General features: G+C 63.7%; 1 protein-coding gene across 3 annotated transcripts; it reads left to right on the top strand.

Moving 5' to 3' along the window:
• Positions 1-865: 865 nt before the first annotated feature.
• On the top strand, positions 866-16,597 carry CPLX2 (complexin 2). Of its 3 annotated transcripts, XM_039559814.1 has the most exons (5): positions 866-1,003; positions 5,532-5,626; positions 14,228-14,335; positions 14,817-14,992; positions 15,164-16,597. In XM_039559814.1, the coding sequence occupies exons 3-5, from the start codon at positions 14,305-14,307 to the stop codon at positions 15,359-15,361; spliced, it is 405 nt and encodes a 134-aa protein (XP_039415748.1). In that variant the 5' UTR covers positions 866-1,003; positions 5,532-5,626; positions 14,228-14,304; the 3' UTR covers positions 15,362-16,597. The 3 variants fall into 3 exon arrangements, with proteins under 3 accessions (XP_039415748.1, XP_039415750.1, XP_039415749.1); XM_039559816.1 differs by lacking the exon at positions 5,532-5,626; XM_039559815.1 differs by lacking the exons at positions 866-1,003; positions 5,532-5,626 and adding an exon at positions 12,131-12,171.
• Positions 16,598-17,061: the final 464 nt, after the last annotated feature.

The following is a 17,061-nucleotide window of genomic DNA, read 5'->3' as shown; positions in this document are numbered from 1 at the left end:
TGGAGAGGGACTGGGCAGGGGGAGGATGAGTTCCAGCCTCTCAGGCCAGTGGGGATCTTGCCGTCCTCTTGACCGTGCTCTGCACCAATCCCTGAACCAGAGTTATGGCTTCTTAAAACCTCTGTGGATGAGTTCGTGCTCTTCTCACACTCCCTCCTTCTGCTATTCCGTACCCCACACAGCAGTGCATGACCGGCCTACCCATATCCCCATCCCAGAGCTCTGCAGCCCCCAGAGCAGCCCCTGCCCCAGCCTCTCCACGTCCTCTGCTCCCCCCTGGCTTTTCTGTGAGCCCTGCAGGCTCCAGCAGCCTCATGGCTCTTCATCACCCCCATCCTCAGGACACCCTGCAAGAGAACCTGGGCAAGAGTTTTGTGCAACAGGGATCTCTGATTTGGAGAGCACTGCTGGCACCCTGAGATGCCCTGTCTAGAGACCCCTCCTCTGGGGGAGTTGGCAGTGCCATGGGAGAGGAATCACCAATTCAGGGGGGAGAGAAGCACCGGGGGCTGTGGGGAGGGAGTGGGGGGAATTGCTGGATACTGGAGAAACGTGTGGCCAAGAAATGGGGGTACCGGAAGACATGGCCACGCACTGGGGGTGGCTGTTATGGCACTGCAGGGGCAGCTGTAGGCACAAGTAGTACTGGGAGGGATGCGACGTACTGGGGGTGATGCCGGGTGATGCGGGGCATAGCCGGGCTGCAGGGGGCGGATGGTTGAATAGCAGGGGGGCGTTTCGGTACCGGAGGAGCAATTACCGGGTACCGGAGGGGACCCGCCCTGTACCGGAGCGGAAGGCCGGGCCGGGGGCTGCCGCCCGGGGCGCGGGGCGGTCCGGGGGCGGGCACGGAGGCGGCCCCGCCCGGGAGGCCGTGCGGCGGAGGGGGAGCCAGCACCGGGCCCCCCCTGTACCGCTACGGCTCCCGCCTCCCTTCCGGCGGCGGCTCCTTCCCTGCGCCGGGGGCGGACGGGGCGCACCGGAGCCGCGCCGAGCCAGCCAGGTGGGTGCGGGACCGGGCCGGGCCGTGCCAGGCCCGCCGTGCCGCAGAGCCCGGGGGGGCCGGGCACGGGCGCGGGGATCGGCCCGCCGAGCCTCCCGGGGCCGCCGGCTTATATAACGGGGCGGCGGCCGCGGAGCGGCGGGATGCGGCATGCGGGGCGGGATGCGGGGAAGGATGCAGGTGATGCGCGATGCGGGGAAGGATGCAGGTGATGAGGGGTGCGAGTGCAAGATGCAGGGCTGAGCGGCGCGCCCCCGAACTGCCCACCGGCAGGTCTGGGGAGGGAGGACACGCCGATGTGCAGGGGATGGCAGGAGAAGGGCTGTCATCCCCGGACCGCGCTTTAGATCTCCTCTCCAGCCACTCCGTGCCTGGCCATCCCCTGTGGGGGGCTCCGCAGAGCGGGGCTGTGGGCAGGGAGAGGATGTGACCTGATCCCGCCATCACCCCCTGCCTGCAGCCGGGAGGCTCCGTGCACCTTTCTACTGTGGGGAGCTCCCGGTACCTGCCGGGCTCTTCCCATGCCTCCCCATCACTGGCTCCCTCCCCTACCCTGCTCTCCACGGCTAAGTCCAACCACTCGTGGAGCATTCCAGCTGCACCGTCTCCAGTACCCTGAGATTCAGCCCATCTCCCCTCTGCACTGTCCCTACAAGGAGCCTCCTAAGCCCCACACTCCAGCCCCTCTCCCCGCCATGCCCCCAACGCCACGGCTGCAGCACACGGGCGGGTGGCTGGCGTGATCCAGGCCTTGGCAGCACGCGGTGGCACTGCCACCCGCATGGCACGAGCGTGACCGGGCAGCCACTGCCCGAGGCTGGCAGTGCAGTGAGTCAGAGCAGCGAAGCAGGGCTGGCACCGTCGCTCAGAACAGGGCTCAGGGCTCAGGGCTTCTCCTTGCAACCAGCTGGGCTCCACCGTGGTGGCAGCTGCTGGCCAGGACTGGTGAAGGAACCGGAGTGATTCGAGTCAAGCTGAGGTGCTGGGTTTGGAAAATAGAGGATGAGGAAGGATGGGCCGGGCTCAGGGTGCAGGGAAGTGTCCCCCCTGCCAAACCTGTCCTCGTGCCCTGAGGCTGCAGGACCCCAAGGGTTGTCAGGACAGGCACCAGCATGGAAACAAAGGAGCTCAGTCCCCATCCAGTAGCACTGCTCACAGTGTCTGACCCCTACCCTCCTGGGGAAACTGGAGACAGCTCAGCTGAGACAAACTGGCACAGAAAAATGTCTCAAAGTCTCGCTTGGCTGTGGGCCAAGTGTTTGTTTCTTCGATTGCCTTGCGTGATGACATTAGTATTGAAATGACCCCGAGCAGACAGAGCTCTGAACACCTCAAAGCACTGGAGGATGATTGTGGTTCACACCTTGGCTCTTTCCTGGGTTTCTGCAGAGGCTGCTGCCAGGCACAGCCCACCAGGCCCATATCAGGAGCCAAGGGCAGCTGCGTTGAGTTGCCCAGCCTGGTTTACGCTCTGGAGATGAGAAGTCCCAGCAGAGGTCCAGTCCTGTGGAAAAATCCTCTGGGGAAGGGGCAGTGATCACTGACAGTGTGGCACATCTCCATTCCTACCACTGGGCACCGATGTGCCCCCGTGGCCTGGAGCTCGGGAGGTCTGGTATGGCAGGAGAGCGTGGTCACTGCAGCCCAGGCTGCTGCCTCTCCCACCGGCACCGAGCCCAAGCCCTTGGACACCACACACTGCCCCAACAGCCAGGGCTGGGCCCAGAGGACCTTCCCCATGGCCAGAGGATCTCCGCTCTCACCCGCAGCCTCTGTGTGTTCCTGGCCAGGCCTTCCCATTTGTTCTTATGCCAGCATCATCCTCGAGTTTAAATGATCCTTCTCCCTCCCCCGTGTTTATTCACCGGGTGTATTTATAGAGAGCAATCAGGCCTGCTCAGCCAGGGTAAACAAGCTGCGCTCCTCGGGCTGCTCTCGCATGAGCGTTCTCTGCTCTCTCGTCCCAGGAGCTTTCCCCTCCACCTCTCCTGGTCCCACGGAGCCTTCCTGGCTGCAGAGACCCCGACCATCTGCCTTGTCCTGCTCTGGGCTCTCCAGGCTGTGCCTCCAGGCTCACTAGGTCACCCAGTGCCTTGCTAGGAGCCACTGTCACCTTTGCCATGTTGTTCTGCACCATGAGTTGTTCTGCTCCTCCTGCACACAGCCAGGCCAGTAGGTCCATCCCTCCCTAACTGGTGTCACCAGCCCCTGCTGTGACACTCACCAGAGGCTCAGAAACATTGATCATCTCTGTCAAAAGTGTGACCCACACCTGCCCCAGTCTGAGGCGAGAGGAATTGTGCAAGAGGCATTGAGATGTTTGAGGCTGAGGATCTGCTTTTTGAAGGCAAGGCAGGTCAGCTCAGGTACAGACCTCAACTGGGGAATGCCTCTGGCGGCTGCCTGGTGTGGTGTGGCTCCCTCAGCCCTTTGTATCCCTGCATGAGAGCCAGGACAGCGCACTGCCAGCACAGACTTTCCCCAAACATCTGAACCTTCCTTCTCACCTGCTGCCCAGACAGGAAACTGGTGCCAGACCCAAGGCAGGTCCCAGGAGCATCTCCCTTAGGCAGGGGAAGTGCTTTGAGATGTGCCCTGGGCTTCTCAGCCCATGCACCTCACTGCTCACCATCCTCCTTCCCCAGCCCACCCTCCTCGCAGATATTTGGACAAGCTCAGCTATTCAAGCAGGGTGCTGAGAGCTGGAGTTGCCAAAACAGAAGAGCTGTGGACTCACTAATGTCTCATCTTGAGCCTGAAGTTTTCCCTGGATACTGTGTCTTGTGTCCAGACTGGATCAAAACATCCCTGCCAGCACCTGGGAGCACTGCTGTCTCTGGAGCTGGGGGAGTTCTGGCAGCATCACCCTGCTCTGCTGTTCCCTGTCCTCTGCTTTGGCTGTGGTTGGTGTCTGGCTGCCTGGACAGACAGACAGACAGAGCTAGTGCAGCTGTCCAGGTGAGATGCATCTTCATGGTACTGGCAGGTTCTGCCCATTGCAAAGGAGGTAAAAAAAACTCTTTGATCTGGCTGAAATAAAAAAAAAACCTGCAGGAACTGGAGCAGCACCCCTCAGGACTCTTTACATCCTCTCAGGCACCAGGGCAGGGTGTTCCTGCTCTTCCTACCCTCTGGGATTCCAGCAAATAAATATCTGCCGATTTGCCCCCCGGGGCCATGGCCAGCAGAGCCAAACTGATGCTGTCCCAGCCCAGCTGTCTCCTCGGCGCTGTCTGGAAACCAGACGCCCCCAGGCACACATCCCTGCAGCTCTCTGCAGCCTGTCTCACCCTGCTCCACAGCCTTCCCACATCCCAAAGGAGGCACTGGTTGTCCCCAGCAAAGGTCACCTTCACGCTGCTGCCGAGCCCTTTCCAGGCTGAGCTCTTAGCACTGCATTTCCCAGGACACCAGTCACCATTCTGGGGTCTCCTCGGAGGTCCCACTGGGGACCCTTTACCTCTTTCCACAGCCAGCCTCCCCAGACCCTCTTCCCAGGGGCTCTAAGTGTCTCCTGCTCCCGGGATTGGAATGAGGCATCCCTGCTCTGTAAAGCCTTTAAAAATGCAGGCTCCATCCATCCCAGCCCCTGCTCCTCCACAGCGTCGGTGTTTGCCTGTGTTTCCCCTGGCTCCCCTGGGTCATATATTTATTTCCAATTTGCCAAAGCCTCCCTCCTTCCCCAGGGTGGATGAAAAGCCTTTGCTTGAAGTCAGGATGAATTTGTAACTTCCCCAGGAACCCGCTCCTCGAGTTGTAGAGGAGAAATCACACTCGTGACATGAGCCACACCACAGGGACAGCCCACCCCCGAAACTGCCAGTGTGGTACCCAGCACCCTGGCACACAGGCCCCTGCACAGCCCCTGCCCAGGCCAGCATCCTCTGCATCTCCCCAAGCATCACAGGGGAATTTCAAGGACATTAAGGAAGGGATGAGATCCCCAGACAGAAGTTTCCTGAGGACCAGCAGGAGGGGGGAGCCCAGAGCAGTGCCAGGCTTCCTCCAGTTGCTGAGTCTGAGCAAGGACTTTTGTTTGGTGGCTTGTTTTAGCTTGCCATTATGTTCTCCAAAGAAGAAATTCATCATATGCAAGCTAAGGCTTATGCAAGGAAGGCAGAGTTAATGTGAAATTTTAAAACCCTTGAAGAGTTGAGAGCCCTCTAAATTTTTAATGAAGGCATCCGAACTGCCGGGTACCTGCAGAGACGGCCAGGAGTCCTCTGCCAGCAGCAGAGTGGGTGCCCCTGATCAAGGAGAGGACCAAAGACTCTGATGAGCCACCACCTCCTGCAGCCTGTCACCCTGGGCTCCCACCTGCAGGGAGATGGTGGCTCTTGGCAGCAGCTTGCTCCCATCTTTGGAGGTCGGGATGCAGGATGTACACAGACCCACCCAGGTGGAGGAGAGGGCAGCAAGCAGCGCTGTGCTCCGTCTGTCACCCACCAAGTGATTCCACTTTGTCGATGCCACCTGGTCCCGTGGCCCCTCCAAGGCACTCATCCTCTCGCTGTCGGTGTCTCTCCAGGCCCTGCTCTCCCTGCGATGCCCAGCCACCCCCGCGAGGTCCTTGTCCCCCTGCGTTAGGTGCTGAAGCAGACACCTGGTGCTGCACACACCAAGGTAGGCAGCGCTGTGGCTCTCGGGGGGTTGGGGGGCCCTTTCACTCCCCATGCTATGGGGGGCACAGCACAGCCATGGGACGGATGGGGAGGCTCGGAGGTACCACCTGGGGCTGCCTCAGTAGAGCCAGTCAGGTCACCCAAGATGGGGGGGGGTCTCCTCTGGGTGACACTTTGATGCAGGGCAAGAGGCACCTGAAGCAGCTCAGGACCAGGCAGAGGCCACGGGAGTGAGGACCAACTCAGGCCCTCGGCAGATGCTGGGCACAGTCCCACCTGGAGACCATGGCAAGTGATGGTGACTGTGGAGGTGGCACAGGGCCAGGATTTCTTTTCTTTCTTCTTTTTTTTTTTTTTTGTCCTTTTGAAAGCCCCCAGATGGGAAAGGTATGAGCCAAACCCCACTGAAAGCAGCCAAGAATGAATTTTCTGGCCCGAGCCCCAGCAGCTCTTGGAGCAGCACCATGCCTGTCCGGCGTCACACCGTGGCAGAAACCCCGAGCACCGGCAGGCTGGGGGAAGTCTCAGCCGGGGTGGGCAGCAAGCTCCACACCCATCCCAGCTGCAGAGATCTCACCCCTCCCTGCCTCCCCAGCCAGGGCAGCTCAGGCTCATCCTGCTCCCAGCGAGCTGCAGCTTGGCTGGAGCCCAGGCACCCAGATGTCTCCCCCACGCTGCCATGAAGCCCCCCACCATGCAGCCATCTGCTGCCATCGAGGACAGGGTGTCCCTGGTGTTGCCCCCCTTATCCGGCTCTGCTGCCCAGGCCATGGGGCATCTGGGCTCCCAAACCCCCCCTCTCATGGGATACAATGAGCCTTTTCACCCACAGAAGGGAGATGCTCTCCCAGAGCCAGGCTGGGAGTTTGGGTCAAGCATTCCTGCTCCTCACTTCCTCCCACTTCCCAGCACTGGTGGTACAGAGAGGGGTTAAAGCACCCCAGTCTCTGTCCTCAACTCAGGTGCCCCAAAGAGCTTACAGGGTCTTTGTGAAACCAACAGCATGAGGCTGAACCCCAGGGGAGCAGTGCCCAGGGTGTTTTGGTTGGAGAGGGGACAGGCAGGGGCTGCTATTGCCCTGCCGTGACCTGGATGCCCAGCCGTGAGCCAATCACACCCTTGTCCTTCATGTCTTTTTTCTGTCAGTGAGATGAGGCTGGGTATAACCTCTCTGAGGCTTTCTGTGGGGAGTGGGTGCCCAAATCCCACCCTGACACGGAGCCAGGAGATGATCCTTGTGCATCCACTACCCACACAGTGCTGACCACCTCAGTCACTGGTGCCTGCACAGGCCCTGTCAGTGTGGGGAGGATGGAAAACAGTGTGTGCACAGGGTAGGGTGATGGGGTGGCAGCAGAGGGGCTCGGGGGGCTTCTGTCTGCTTCCCAAGTAGGGTCTGGTGTGCTGTGCCCAGCTCGGCTCCGCACCGGCCCCTGCAGAGCTGCGCGGGTGTGCGTGCCTGCCATAAATATTGATGGGGTGGACTCGGCACAAGTGTGCCCTTGTCGAGGCAATTGGGATGTAAATGCTGTACCTGCTGTGTGGGCAGGGCAGCGTGGCAGAGGTGAGAGCACCGAGGCTGAACGCAGTGCCTGTTTCACAGGGAGGTGGGATCCATCCTATATGGGGGGGGGAAGGGGGTTGGAAGCGTCCAGATCAGTAAGCCCAGGGGTCATAAACCTTTTGGGGAATTGGCCAGACCTGCAGCGAGCCTAAATCTTGTGGCTGAGTCTGCAGCGAGCCAGCACAGCTCCCACAGCCTGTCCCTGCACAGCCACACCAGGACAAACAGCGAGAGGCTGCAGTGCCTCTGTTTAATAATGCATGGCACAGAGGCACCGGACACACGCTGCAAGTCGGGAACTGCGGGGATGAGGAGTCACCACTGCAGCACTCGAGTGGCAGGGTCCATCCCGATGTCCCCCTGGCACTCACAGGTCCGTCCCTGCGTGCCCCAGCGCTCGTGGGATGTGGACTCCTCGGCATTCTGGGTGGCCCTGAGACTGGGACTGGGTGAGCAGAGCTCCACATCACAGGGCACAGAGCAGCGGTGGCAAAGCCAAGGCGCTCGGTCACACCACGGCTGACATCCCGGCCACTCTGGAGTCTTCTTAGCTGGAGCCTGGAGCTGAGTCCCCGTCCCCTTGGGCCGTCTTGATGGGAGATTCAGCCCCTGCATCACTCTGTGACACAGATGTAGGTGTAGATGGTCATTTTGGGGAGCTCTGGAGGGCTGAGCAGCACTGGGAGCACCCCCTCTCTCTGGTATCCTCCTGGGATGCTGCCATGCTGGGAACAGCTGGAAGCCGTGGGCTCAGGCTGCTCCTCACTCACCCCATCCCTCCGTCAGCCGCAGCCTCCCCGGCTCCCACGCTGCCGCCGTGCCTGGGACGAGCAGGTGCGTGACGGGGCCCCGCAGGCACCGGTTCACAGCCAGCTCCTGTGATGGCCCCCCCGGGGACCTCCCTCGTTGCGTGCAGTTCCGTGATCCGGCCCCACCGACCATCTGCTGTGGCAGCTCCCTGCCACCCACCCGCTCCCCAGCCCACGCTGCTCCCCGCGGCACGGAGCGGGGCAGGGATGAGCTGGGGGTGCCCAGTGCACCCCCTGCCCCACGAGGAGAGGGCACACAGGTCAGCCAGAGTGACAGTGACAGGGCTGTGGTAGCAATGCAGATGGGTGTAAATGCAGACCCGTGTAGTGATGCAGGAGAAGAGGAACAGCCGCAGCGTCGGCCCAGAGCCCCTCTGGCTGCAGGGGTGCACAGGGTGGGCAGCAGGATTTCCCCCCCCCCCCCCCCCCCCCCGCCTGCCCCAGCCAGCCAGCAAAGCTCAGAGCCAGGGAGATCCTCAGGGCTCAGGGCCAGCAGAAGTTACCCCATAAGGGTGGGTTTTGCCTGTTTGCTCTGTCCCTCTCTGGTGACCTCAGGGGGACCTGCCACGGTGCTTGCTCCCACAGCTGGGAGCATCATGGTGGAGCTGGGGTCAAGCTATGACATGAGCCCACCTCCTTCCCCACCAGCCCCAGGGCTCCTGGTGAGTGCTGGACAAGCAGTGAGACCACATTCACACCCCGTGTCTGACGTGGGTGTGATAACGGGTGAGTGGGTGCTGGGGTCTCCCTCATGTGTGCTGGGGGGTCTGTGACTTGCTGCAGGGGCAGAGTGGTGGCCATGGCATCCCCCGGGGCTGGACGTGGGTGGCTCTGAGCACCACAGACTCGCCTCACCCAGAGCACAGCATGAGGGAGTGACCCCGGGTCCCCCTTGTCCCTGAGCAGTCTGTGCTCAGCCATGAGCTGGAGGGTCTGTCTCCAGACTGATTCTGAAGCACGGCTGGTGCCTGTCCCTGTCCCTACCCCTGCCGGGTGCCAGCCCCAAGGGACCAGAGCTGCTCTTCAGAGGCTGCAGCTGCTGCATGTTTCGTGCTGCCTCTTCCTCTTCTCCCCGCTGCTGTTTTTGTTTTGTTTAAGAGGCTGGGTTACGAATTTTAAACAGGCTCCTGAAAAACCCAATTACCTCCAGAAGACAACCTGATAAAAGCTGCCTAAGTGGCACTGTGGAAATCGCCTTGTGCAGCAGCTGAGGGAAAACCAACATAACAAAGCCTTTGGAAATGGAGTTAACCACTTTTAATCCCTCGGTGCAATGAGAAGGACCAATAATTATTTTCTGCAAAGATGTTGGGGGGCGGATAAGTGAAATAACTGCCCTGTGCTAATGGGTGGCAGCAGGCTGGGCTGGCAGTGCTGCAGGGATGGGTGCAGGTATTCCCTCTGCCTGGGAGCTTTGCAAGGGCCCACAGAGGCTGTGACCTTGCAGGGTCCCCGTCTGGCTGTCAGGGGACAACGGGGATGATGCCAGCAGGCAGGTGCCACTCAGGCGTTGCTGACAGCAGATGCTGTGGCCAATGTGGTGGCACCAGCCAGCCCCATTCCCTTTCCCTGGGCACCAGCGTGGACTGGAGCACAGAGCTGCTGGGGCCCTGGCACCTGTGCTAACTCCACGGAGGCCACTTGCAGGGCTTGGTGGTGCTGAGAGCTTCCTCCTCCATTTGGCTACGGTGCTGCTACCACAGTCCCTCACATCTCTCCCCATCCCTTCCCTTCCCTTCCCTTCCTGCCTCCCCCAGCAGCTCCAGGCAGCCACCCAGCAGGTGACACTGCCCAGGATGATGCCAAGGAACAGCCGGGCCTAAGGAGTGCCCGCACTGGGCACAAGCACCAGGAGCATCCCCCAAACACCAGCCAGAGGTAGCTCAGTTCTGGGACTGCGGGGGTCCCCTGGATCCGTCCCTGCCCCAGGAGCAGGGGTGTCCGCAGGGGTGTGTACAGCAGGAGGCAATGTCCAGGGCTGGTGATGAGCCCTTGGCTGCTCTTCCCTTGGGAGCACGGCCAGCAGGGCAGGGTTGGGTGCCCGCCAGCCCGGCGGCTGCAGTTGTGCTGCTGGCACCAGCATCTGGAGTGCTGGGGTGGGCAGCCTCAGCTCACACGAGCCTCGTGCTTCCCGCAGCAGCAGGGATGGGGGCTGCTTCGCCCACCTCCCCCTGGCCACCCCGCACCCCACGTGGGAACAGTGCTTAGGGACAGTACTCCAGGCCACTGACTCCTAAGATAGGCAAGCCCGAGTTAACACTGGTCACTAGCACAAAGGGATGTCCCTGCCAGTTTGGCCTCAGCTCGTACTGGGAGCAGTCCTCTGGCACAGTGGGATCTACTGGAGGAGGATGTGCTTAATGAGCCGAGGCATCTCCAAAGATTGAAAGACTCAAGGACCCATCCCAGGAACAAAAGGAGGCGTTTGTCAGGCGCTGAGAGACGGGCTCGTTAATTCCTCCTGGCTGTCACACTTATCTGTAATGAATTTGTGCTCCGCTGTATTATTTTTAATACAATAGGAGCGGTGCCGCCCGCCCACCGCCCGGCTGCCGGGAGCGCTGACGTCAACGCCCGGAGCAGGGCTGCCGCAGGACGGACGGACGGACAGACGGACGGGCCAAGCACAGGCCTGTCTTGCCGCCCACATGCCCGTCCCACCAGCTGCCAGCAGGCACAGCGGGGCTGGGCACAAGGGCAGGAGGCTTTTTTACCTTGGAGGTGGAAAAAGGAGTTGTTGGCCAGTGCCAGGCTGAGGGCTTGGGGCTGGTGGAGATGGTTGCGCCGGGGGGTATTTTTGGGAGCAGTGAGAGCGGGTGAACAAGAGGGACAAGTCTCTGATGTGCTGTCCCTGTGCTGAGAGTTGTCCGTGGCAGCGGCCGTGCGTTGAGGCAGGAGCTGGCAGCGGGTGAACACACATAGATCTGTCGGTGCGGCATCCCTGAGGAGGCGGCACTTGAGAGCCAGTTTTGGCCCCCCTGGCTGCGAGATGTCCCCCCACTCCTGCCCCGCATCCTGCATCGCCCCCAGGCTTCCCACAGGAGCCCCAGCAGCGCCCAGCAGCACCGGCAACATCTCCGCAGCCCACCCCAAGGGTTTGTGGGGGCAGCTGCAGCCCGTCCCAGCTCCCTGCAGCCTCCCACGTTTTGGGGGGATATCCCTGAAAGGACCCCGCGCCCAGACCCTCTCCAGCACCCTTCTGGGCCCCCGCAGGCTGCTACTCCAGAGCCTCACTATTAAACACCAGCTATCCCAAAGCCCGGCTCCAAGCACCGCTAATGTGATTTGCACAGGGCTCATCTTGTCTCTAAGAACCCAGGGCTGGATTAATTAGGAGGCACGGGCTGCCGCTCTGAGGGGCACACAGAGTCGCTATGCATCGGGACAAGGGTGGGAGACCCGGGAGTCCTGTCTCGCACTGCAGGGGAGGAACACAGGAGGGGCTGCAGGAGCCCGTCTCCCTTTGGGAAGGTGCAGGGGGCCCAGGCAGGGTGGTGCGCCCCGTTTCCCGCGCGGGAACCCTTCGCTGAAGGCGGTCCTGAGCTCCGTGGGCATCATAACCTCGGTGCCACCGCAAACCCCCTCTGGCATCCCCTCCTTGAGCACCCCACACCCCTCCTGGGAGCCACGCTGGGGGAACAGCACCAAAAATCCAAAGCTGGGGCCCCCGAGCGGCAGCTGTCGGCGGAGGGGGGAGGGAGGGTGAGATGATTTACCAGGGACTTTAATTAAAGTCCCGCAGCCGCCCCGCGCCGCTGCAGAGGGGCCGGGGTGCTGCGGGTCGGGGGGCCGGCTGAGGGAGCCGGGGGGTGCGGGACTGGGGGCACCTCTGGTTGATTAATGCCTCGTTTCGCCCGTTAATTGCCGCGGCGGTGAATCATTAACCCCGCGCAGGAGGCGCTCGCCCCGTCCCTCCGCTGCGGGAGCGCGGGGTGGTGTCCGGGGGGGCACCTGGTGAGCGGTGCGGGGCTCTCCGGGACGTTTCCCGGGGGTCGTGCGGCGTTTCCCGGGAGGGGTCCCGCATCCCGCCGCCCCCGCGGGGGCCGGTCCGCGCGGTGGCGGGGGGTGTTGCTCCGGGCGGGCCCACGCGTGCCGCCGGGGGCGGGAGAGGGCCGGGCCGCGGCGGGGCGGGGCGGGGCGGAGCGGCGGCAGCGGCGAGCGGCGGCGGAGCCGGTGAGTGCCGGTGCTGAAGGGACAGCGCCGCCGCTGCGGCACCGGGCGGCCCCGGGCGGCGGGCGGGGCCCCGCGCCGCAGACACCGGGATGGGGTGGGGGGGTGGGGGGTCCCCGCGGCACCGCGTCCCTTGCGCGACCCTCGCCCCCCGCGCGGTTCCCGCCCTCCCCGTGTCCCCGTGTTCCCCCTCGTCCCCGGTGTCCCCTGCACCTCCGGTGCGTGTCCCCCGTCCCGGGTTCCCCCCTCCTTGTGCCTGCGCCCTCCCCACCCCCCCCAACGGCGGCGCTTCCCCCGGGTCCTGCACCCCGCCGCGGTCCCGGTGTCCCCCGCATGCCGGGTGTCCGCTACGTCCCGTGTCCCCGCTGTCCCCCGCCTTCCCGGCGCCCCCCCCCGTGTCTCCTGCGTCTCTGCAGCCCCTGTGGCCCCGGTACCGGTATCCCGGTACCTGCCGGTGTTTCCCCCGTTTGCCGTGTTCCCCCCGCGTCGCCCGTGCACCTCCCGATGTCCCCTACGTACCTCGCTATCGCTACGAGCCCCCCCGCCACGGGTCCCCAGTGTTCCAGTGCCCCCCGTGTTCCTTGCACCTTGCCTGCGGCCCTGGTGTCCCGGTGCTCCCCGGTGCTCGCCATCCCCGGTACCCCCCGAGCCCCCACTGCAGTCCCAGGGCTCAGCACTGTACTGCCCGGAGGAGCCCCCCCACGCTGTCGCGGGGTGCCCCGGGGCTGGCAGTAACAAACTTCCCGGGGTCACAGCTCGTACAGTCCCCCCAGCCCCCGTGGGGTCCCGGGGAGCCGGGTTGGGGGTGCCCGCGGGGCTGCGGCACCCACCGGGCACGTACATACACACACACACGCTGCAAGCTGCACTCCCAGGCTCCGAGCACAGCCTGCAGCACCCCACTCACACGGGGCACGGGGGGGGGGCACGGGCACCCCCACGGGCACCCCCCACTCTCACCCTCCGCCTGTAATCCCCCGCACACACACAGAGCGCACAAGCAGCCTGCAACACCCCCACACGTACACACGCGCGACACAGTCTGCAAATTTGTGCGCACAGCCCCCCGTGCAGCCTGCAAACCCACGGACCTGCACACACAACCCCCCCACACGCACACTAACACAGCCTGCAGCACCCCCCCAGTGTGCAAACACACGCACACCAGCAGCACAAACACCCAGCACACAGACACACAGCCCGCGAACCTGCGTGCACACACATCTGCAGAGCCCGCGCACCCCAAAACTCGCACACGCTCGAAGCTTGCAAACAGGCTGCAAACCCGCACATCGCGGGGGCACACGCAGTCTGCAGCCCCACAAACTTATCCACGCGCGTGTGCACACACCCCCCATGCAAACACAGCCTGCAGCCACCCGCAAACACACCTCTTGAGCAAACACAGCCTGCACGCAGAGCTCACACACACAGCACGCGCAGGCACGGCGCGCACCCGCTCCGTCCTGCGCAGTCAGTGCCCCTGCACGGTGTCACCCACCCGCAGCACCCGCATGGATCACACACACAGTCACAGGCTGCTGCCTGCAACCCCTGCAGCCCCCAAGCACCGCCGCAACCTGCCAACAGCCTCTTCCCCATCCTTCTGCAGAGCACTCGCGCTGCCGTAGACACGCGTGCACACGGGTCCGGCTGCGCCACGCTGGCACCCCCAGACAAGGTCTGTCACCCCCTCCCACAAAGCAGGGGCACACAGTGGTGGTGGGTCCCCATCCCACCAGCCCCCAGGCAGCACACCAGGGCTCCTGGTGCCACACCAGGGGCAGTGCTGAGGTGGAACATCCTTCTGGAGTCCTTGTCTTAGTGCCTCCACAGGTCCTCAAGGCCAGAAGGGATGTAGGGAGGGGGCTGAGGGGAGCAGGCACAGTCACCCTCTGCCTGCAGACCCCAGAAGCTCCCTCTGCCTGTCCTGGAAGGCATTTGGGCTGAGGATGCAAAGGGTGCAAAGTGCAGCCCCAGAGATCATTCCATCCCTCAGCCTGAGCAGTAGGGAATCTTGGCATGGTATCCCCAGCCCTGTCCTTCTCTGCCCGCATAGGTGGCCCAGGTCAGCAAGCCCGGACAGCGGTGGATGAGTGCTGGGCACTGGCCTAGCCACACGCACACACCGGCACCATGGACTTCGTCATGAAGCAAGCGCTGGGCGGTGAGTGGGAGCTGCTCCCTCCTCAGGGTCCCGCCTCCGGGAGCAGTGCTGGCCCAGCACCCCAGGAGTGCAGTGGGAGGGACACGGCAAGGGGACAGAGTCACGCGGAGAGCCACCGGCAGTGGGGAGCTGCTGCTGGAGCCCTCCAGGGTTCCAGCGCTGTCAGTGGCTGGCTGGGGAATCCTGGCTCTTCTGCCACTAAGTGGGATTCCCCAGCGGGTCCCCTGGGTGCTGAAGAAGGAGCTGTTGGCATCTCCCCCAGTTGACGCTGAACTAGGGCAGAACAGCCAGCCTGTGGCACTCCCCATCCCCAGGGCCTCCCAAGCCCGTCTGCAGCCCGCTTCGGCACGGGTGGCCCTGGGGATGTCCCAGGTCCTCCTTGCCGGGGGGCTCCTTGCCCTCCCTGCTGCTGCACGGGCTTTGGCAGCAGCACCAGGCTGCAGCACCCTTGGGGACCAACCAAGGGTCTTGTTATGCGCAGGGGCCACCAAGGACATGGGGAAGATGCTGGGGGGCGAGGAGGAGAAGGACCCTGATGCGCAGAAGAAAGAGGAGGAGAGGCAGGAGGCCCTGCGCCAGCAGGAGGAGGAGCGGAAAGCCAAGCACGCCCGCATGGAAGCGGAGCGAGAGAAAGTCCGGCAGCAGATCCGTGACAAGGTGGGCACACACCTCCCCTGTGCCCGCCCCTGCCCGAGGCAGCCGGGGTGGGGCTGGGACAGGGAGCCGGCATGGCCGGGAGGAGGGCGGCCCAAGGCGGTGGCGATGGGCACGGGGCACAGCGCAGGCAGTGCCCACTGCCTGCCCTGCTGAGGGCCTGTGTCCTCTCAGTACGGGCTGAAGAAGAAGGAGGAGAAGGAAGCAGAGGAGAAAGCTGCTCTGGAGCAGCCGTGTGAGGGCAGCCTGACGCGCCCCAAGAAGGCGATCCCGGCAGGCTGTGGGGACGAGGAAGAGGAGGAAGAGGAGAGCATCCTGGACACCGTCCTCAAGTACCTGCCCGGCCCACTGCAGGATATGTTCAAGAAGTAACAGCACCGTCAACCCTGCCATAGGGTGCTGGGGCATGGGCGCCCTCTCCCCTACAACTCCTCCATCAGTTCCCTTGGCCCTGGAGAGGGGGTGCCCACACCCCCTCCCATCCCCTCCTGCCCTGTCCCCCAACCAGACCAAAAGCCCGCCCCGTCCCGTCCAGGCAGGGCCCCCCCACCACGCCAAAGGGGAGCAGCCCTGGCCGGACAGGGCGAACCGGGACCAAATGCACTGATGTAACCTCGCGGCAGGCTAGGGGCACCCAGGCCCTACCGGCCCCCCCGGGGTGGCTCCTCGTGGCCCCTGCCCTGCCCCCTTCTGTTCTCCCAGGGGACCCCAGTAGGCCTCTGCTCGCCTGCCCTCGTCCCCAACACTGCCATCCCCCTGCCCCGTCCCGCCCTGGGCCAAGCCCAAAGCACAAAGCCAGGCGCCCTGCCCGCAGCTCCCCCATCCCCGGTCGTCGGGCACGGGGGTCCCCCGGGGCTGCCCGGTGTGCCCCTGCATCGGGGGGTTGGAGGGGACCCCCCCTCCCCGCATCTCTGGCCCCATAGTTAAAGCCATATCAGTTAGACTGCAATACTTCAGCACCGGGAGGAGCGGGCGCCGCGCTCCGCCAACCGTGTACAAAGGCACGCGCGGGGCAGGGGCCCCCCTGCCTCGTCCCCCCGTCCCCGCCGCTCGCTCGTCTGTGTCTTGGCCCCGCTGGCCCCCGTTCTCGCATTAGTGTCTCTGTGCCAGGGTGCGCCCCGTCGCTCCATGCGTCCTCGTGTCCGCTGCTCAGACTCCCACCCCCGAGTCCCCACTGTCCCCGGGGGCCACCCGCGGTGCCCCTCGCCGCGCTGCCGGGACCCCCACTCTGCCTCCTGCAATAAAGCCAGCGCAGAGCTGAGGGCTGCCGGGCCAGTCCCGGGCTGGGAGTACCCGGCTGCCCCCCACCTGATGCTGGACACATGGGTCCCCGGGCCTGGGAAAGGATCCCTGGGCAAGTGCCCCGGGATGTCCCAGGAGCCGCTGCTTGCACCCCAACGGGGGGAGGCAGGGGCACACCCTCATCCCGGCCCGTCGCTTGCCGCACCGTGCTCCCCCCTCCCTGTGCTTCCTCAGCCACGGCCTCCAGCCGCTCACCAGGGCCCTCCCACGAGGTGGCGGGCAGCTCGGGGGCCCACAGACATGCTGTGACCATCCTGCTCGAACTAGTCTTTGACAAACTAATAAAATAAAGGGATTTGTACATTGCTCCAGCCTCTTCTCATCCGTTGCTTTCCTGGGCCCCCGTGTCCGCTCCCTCATGCTGCCAACCTCAGGGCTGAAATCTGGCAGCTCATCACACATGGGCTGGCCCCCAGCCAGGTCTATACAGGTGCACAAAGCAGCCACATGTGGCTCCCAGAGTCCTGCTCATTCCTGCTGCCTTCCCACTCCACAGGCGTCTGTCCTCTCTGGCGTTGGGGACAAGACAAAAAGGATGTCCCACAGACATGGCATGAGGGTTTCTGCCCCTTCCCCTTCACTCCGGGACTTCCCTCACTGAATGACTGGGGATACCCAGGGGTCCAAGGGCTGTTTCTGATGGGTCACAGCCTTCTAGCCCTCCAAGAGAGGGGCATGAGGCTGTGGGCATGGGGCACCTCATGCCTCCGCAGCAAGGCAGAGGCCCTAGCAGCGCCCAGGCTTGGCACAGCCCTGGAGGCTTCAGCCTG

The sequence above is a fragment of the Corvus cornix genome, chromosome 13, assembly GCF_000738735.6.
Source record: "Corvus cornix cornix isolate S_Up_H32 chromosome 13, ASM73873v5, whole genome shotgun sequence".
NCBI classification, from domain to species: Eukaryota; Metazoa; Chordata; class Aves; order Passeriformes; family Corvidae; genus Corvus; species Corvus cornix.
Note: the sequence above shows the minus strand (reverse complement) of the source record. Positions and strands in the feature narration are given on the sequence as shown.